General features: G+C 41.0%; 1 protein-coding gene across 2 annotated transcripts in view; it reads left to right on the top strand.

The window, feature by feature from the left end:
* The first annotated feature begins 568 nt into the window (after positions 1-568).
* LOC138039044 (galactose-1-phosphate uridylyltransferase-like) overlaps positions 569-4,974 on the top strand; it is a 20,020-nt gene continuing 15,614 nt past the window's right edge. For both annotated transcript variants that reach the window (XM_068885200.1, XM_068885199.1), the window contains exons 1-3: positions 569-825; positions 3,702-3,780; positions 4,743-4,791. In XM_068885200.1, the coding sequence (XP_068741301.1) occupies positions 601-825; positions 3,702-3,780; positions 4,743-4,791 (353 nt within the window). In that variant the 5' untranslated portion in view covers positions 569-600. The remainder of the gene's footprint in view (positions 826-3,701; positions 3,781-4,742; positions 4,792-4,974) is intronic.

Genomic DNA, 4,974 nt, shown 5'->3' with positions numbered 1-4,974 from the left:
TTATGAACTCAATTTTTGAAATTGCGTAAAGAATCCTGAAAAATTTAGGATTTCAACAGCGTTTGAACCCGTGACCTCGCGATACCGGTGCGACGCTCTAACCAACTGCTCGAAGCATGATTAGCGCTAACCAGCGTTAAATACCATGGAAACCAATAGCTTTTGATACCTTTTAACCAAGCAAGGGTTAGCGCTATCTAGGCTTCGAGCAACCGGTCCCTGAGCTATTTTTGTGATGTCCATTTATAGAACGAGGGCCCTTGAATGACCCATCTCTTCAATGCCTTTTTAATGCGGTCATCCTCCATATGTCGTCGTAAAGTGGCTGGAAGAGGGAGATCCTCTCTGCTTCATTCGTCTAAACTCGACCTTTATCCAGGTGTTTTGTTTGTCAGTCACATAGGACTCGAAAGCGATATTTTGCGCCTTCTGGGTGGAAATTATGTGCTATTATTCACAACAAGAAGTCCTGAATTATGATTCGGTCCTAAGACATCCACATGATTTTTGGGAGAATGCCCACCCCACCCTAGCTAGGAACCTCGTGACCATCCCGTGGCCATTTCATCACCGCGCGCAGTTCTATTAACTAAAGCAAAAATGGCCAGCGAAGAGCGCGTTGCATCAAAAAGGGGGAAAGTATTTGATCCCACAGAGTTTCAGCATACTAGATACAATCCTCTTCGTGGCGATTGGATTCTAGTTTCACCTCACAGAATGAAAAGACCGTGGAAAGGACAAACTGAGAAACCACAAGAAGATGAAATCCCGCGCTGGGATCCAAAGAACCCGTTATGTCCCCGGACAGTGCGCGCAAGTGGAAAGGTAAAGAGTAACTTGTTTTATGATCGTTTGATTGGGGGTGATGGACGACTCTAGCGAATAACCAGTGGAGATGTAGGTTGTGATTTACAACCAAGTTGCGCATTTTTAAAGCCAATGTAGTCGCCGTCTTGCTGCACAGGGCAGAGATGTGGAGACCGACACAAACTCTTCCCACAGGAAACGAGACCGATAATTTCATGAGACCGGGACGAACTCAGACCGGGCCTCCATACATTTCCTTTCATACGTTTTCATGAGACCGGCCTGAAAATGACCTCAAACCGGTCTGACTTCGTCTCGGTTGCTGGATCGAGACGAGAAATCCTCGTACCGGTTTCAATGATGTAAGTGACAACAAATCTCAGACCGGGTCCAGAAATTTCAAGCCTGTGTGCTTTTGAGTCAGCCATATATTGATACAAAACATATAATTTCATCCCGAAACCAGGCATCAAGCATCTCGTCCTGGTTTCATGTAAACAGCTGCAAAAGTTGCATACCAGTCCAAGTTCATACCGCTCTGAGTTCGTCCTGGTCTCATGTAAATACACTGTACCCCCTTAGAGTTTTCTGGCCAAATCAAATTTTGAACGCGAAACTGTACACTCTAACCAACACTTTGGCACTTGTAGTAATATGACAGTACATGATTATGCAATTGAACGAGAAGTCACACGATTATTGTAGAGCTGCGAGAACATGGTCTTATAATAGCAAGTTGATTATTGATTATCCGTGTAGTCACTTGTGTCTCTCTAATATAAAGAACCCTTCAGTTACTACATTGGCAACGAGGATCCCAGGAACAAGAGAGGAAAGTCGAAGAGTATCCACAAAATGACTGAAGCAGCCTCAGGCAGCAGTGCTACACAGAATGCACGACTACAACAAACATCACAGTCATAAATCAGCAGCTAAACATCTGACTGTTCACCATCTCTAATTATGTGAACGATACAGCCGTACAATGGGCGAAATCGGGGAACTTGTCTAATTTTTACAAATGATGGCATACCTATCGAGGTATATCAACACGTCTCAAGCTGTTGCGAACCTCTGAAAAGATTAACAAAGAAAGAGCACATGGATAGTTTGAATGGACAGAGGCCCAACAGGAGGCTTTTGAAGACAGCAATCACCGCAGCACCTGTGCTCATTCCCTACAAGCCGGGGTGTGACACACACCATCCAAACTGTGTCAGATTTCTATGGTGTGGATAGTGAGAGGCTATCAAGTGAGAAATCAATCTTTGAAGACTTTGACTGCGGGGAACTGTGCCAGAGAAAAAAATGCAGCCATGATGGTAAAGTCCATGTATCCATTTTACCTGTACTATATAGAGTTGCCTCCAACCTGGCCACAATTCCTGCAACCTTGTGCTCTGCTGAAAGGTCTTTCAGTTCCCTTTGCTGCATCAAGACATACTTAAGATCCACAATGGGGCAACATCACCGTTATCAACATCGAAAGGAAGAATGCAAACAAGACAATGCAGAATGAAATTCACAAAATTATTGACATATTCGGGCATTGAAGAAATCGTTCTTCATACTTCTTTTAGAGCTTAATTAAGTGAGTACATTTTATGACCTTGATTTACCGAAAATACTTGGTCTATTTTGATCGCCCATGCTCACATGTTGTCGCTACAAAAGAACCATTGTATTGCATCTTTGACCAAGAAGTGTCATTTGGCAAATTATGTTCAGTCCCTCCCCCCCCCCCCCCCCTCCCCAAACAACACTGATGCTGGCTTGCATGGTTAACCCATTGACATCCAAACCGGCCGAAACTGGCCAGACTTAGTATTTTACTCTGTCTAACGCCAGACAATTTTACTCGTCAATGGGGAACCCCTGGGAGTCAATGGGTTAAACTGAGCAGCTATCCGAAGGGTGCAGGTCCCTGAAGGATCCCTGGGACATTTGTAAATTCATTAGTGTAGCATTGATTTCAAAGTTCAGGTCATAGTGTTGATTTCATTCAATGCTTGGGTCCCTTTGTTCTGTTGGGGTCCTGTAATGTTTCTCTCATGGATGGATTGGTGACTTGTGTCCTTTCCCATCTGGTTCTTTATCAGGGTTTGCAATAATGATAATGATAATGATAATAATAACTGCAAATTGTGTGGGTTGCTCATCAATAGTAATTATTATTATTGATGATTACTCAATAACACCCTGACTTGTTGATTATCTGCACAAAGGATCCATGGTAAATGTATACGGTATCTTATTGACCTTTTGGAAAGTACCAGTAGTTGTCACGAATGCAAAGAGTTTGTATGGACCCATCATTGTTGTGAGATCTTAAGGATGGTGTCGACTAATTGAAAGGCATTTTTTCCTGATTTATGGAAAAGCAGATCTCAACAAGTGTTATTGAAATCCAAAAAATAAAATTGGGGGTACCCATGCATATTTCAAAGATAATTTATGAACAATATTTTTAAAAAGCTCTAAAATACAAAGCAATGCATGGTGTTCTTTTCTAAATTGAAGCTTAGTTAACTCAGAAAAATGCATGGTTACCCCCCAATTTTCTTTTTGAATACTGAGAACACTTGCTGAGTTCTGCTTTCTCCGCATAGTTCTAATACCCCAATGCTAGTAAGCACCACCCATAGGAAACCTGAATATCTTGAGATGCGCAGAACGTATGTGCAATAACAATAGTAGGCACTATCCTTAAATTATTGTATTTCACTTTGAGCAATTGTATAAAAAAGAAATGTTCTCGAGATAGTGGCTAAAAAGATTCATCAATTCCCAACTGTGCACAACAGGCAGCCGTTTTATTGTGATATTTTAGACTGCATCTCATTTATGTACGTGCAAGAGTTGGACAGTTATCATTCAATATTATTCTTTTAAAGGAAAATCCAGACTATGAGAGTACATTTGTGTTTGAGAATGACTTTCCTGCCCTATTACAAGATGAAGCTCCTTCTCCAGGTGTGTAATGAAATTAGAATGTAACAGGTGCTGTGTGACTTTTTTAGCCCTTTCCTTTGATGCTTAATTCACTTATGTCCAGAAATGTACCTAATTACCGGTACATGCACACCCAATTTTGACATCCAGCAAGTCTTAACTACCTTACATGTCACAATAGGGTTCGGGTAAAGGTTAGCGTTATTTTTGGCTTTGGGTACATGTAAATGTAGCTGTTTATCCTTACGTGAAGGGCAGTGTTTGGGAGACACTTTGTGATGCCAGAAGCTCATGACCGTGAAGCGTTACACTCTGGTTCAGAGCTGGGGTTTTATAAGTTTAAAAATATCCTTAACGTTTGGATGTAACCTAGCCTGCGCATTTTTCTGCGCATGCAGCTTCGATCTTATATTTGTCCATATTTGGGCATAAAATTGTTGTCCTAAAATCCCCAGCTTTGTTCCAAGGAAAAGAGTTTGCAGATCTTGTGCTTCTGGTGACACTAATTGACTGTATTCTGAGACTCAAGTGCTGATGTTGAAGTTGGGGAGAAGATCTATAAGAGAATACTCTGTGCTGCTTATTGAAATGTGTGTGTATCTAATTAGGGCGTTTCTGGACATATCCGCCATGAGTGCAGTGTGATTTCCTTGTACTTATCTCTCATACTTATTGTAGATATATTTAACAATTATTCCATGAGCGCGCATTGGATACGAGATGATAGATAGCTATAATCATCTCATATCCAACAAGCGCGAGTGAAATAATTGCTTTATTAAAAACGCCCCCAAAATATAGAAAACTAGACTACAATGAAAATAAAAAGGCCCAAAAAAATCATGCATATGCTTGCTGTGTTTGTAGATCATGGTATAATGGCTCATAACCCATGATGGCTTAGCCAATCAAAACTCTCGAATTGCATTATCCAATGATCCAGTTTTTAATAAGTAATATTATATTCATGATTGTCTTTTCAGAACCTTCTGTTCATCCATTACTTAAATGTGAACCAGCTCAAGGCACATGGTATGATATACATATGTGTGAAGTTTCATAAAGATCAAACCAGATTATTTCTGGAGGTGAGCCCTGGACGAGGGTTGATGAGGTTGGGGGGCATTCTGAATAAATTCAAATGGTATTTGCAGTGCTTGAAATTAGCAGTTGTCTGATCATCCCAGATGACCAGAAAGTTTACTGGGTGACTAG

This window comes from Montipora capricornis, chromosome 2 (genome assembly GCF_036669925.1).
Source record: "Montipora capricornis isolate CH-2021 chromosome 2, ASM3666992v2, whole genome shotgun sequence".
Classification (NCBI taxonomy): domain Eukaryota; kingdom Metazoa; phylum Cnidaria; class Anthozoa; order Scleractinia; family Acroporidae; genus Montipora; species Montipora capricornis.
Note: the sequence above shows the minus strand (reverse complement) of the source record. Positions and strands in the feature narration are given on the sequence as shown.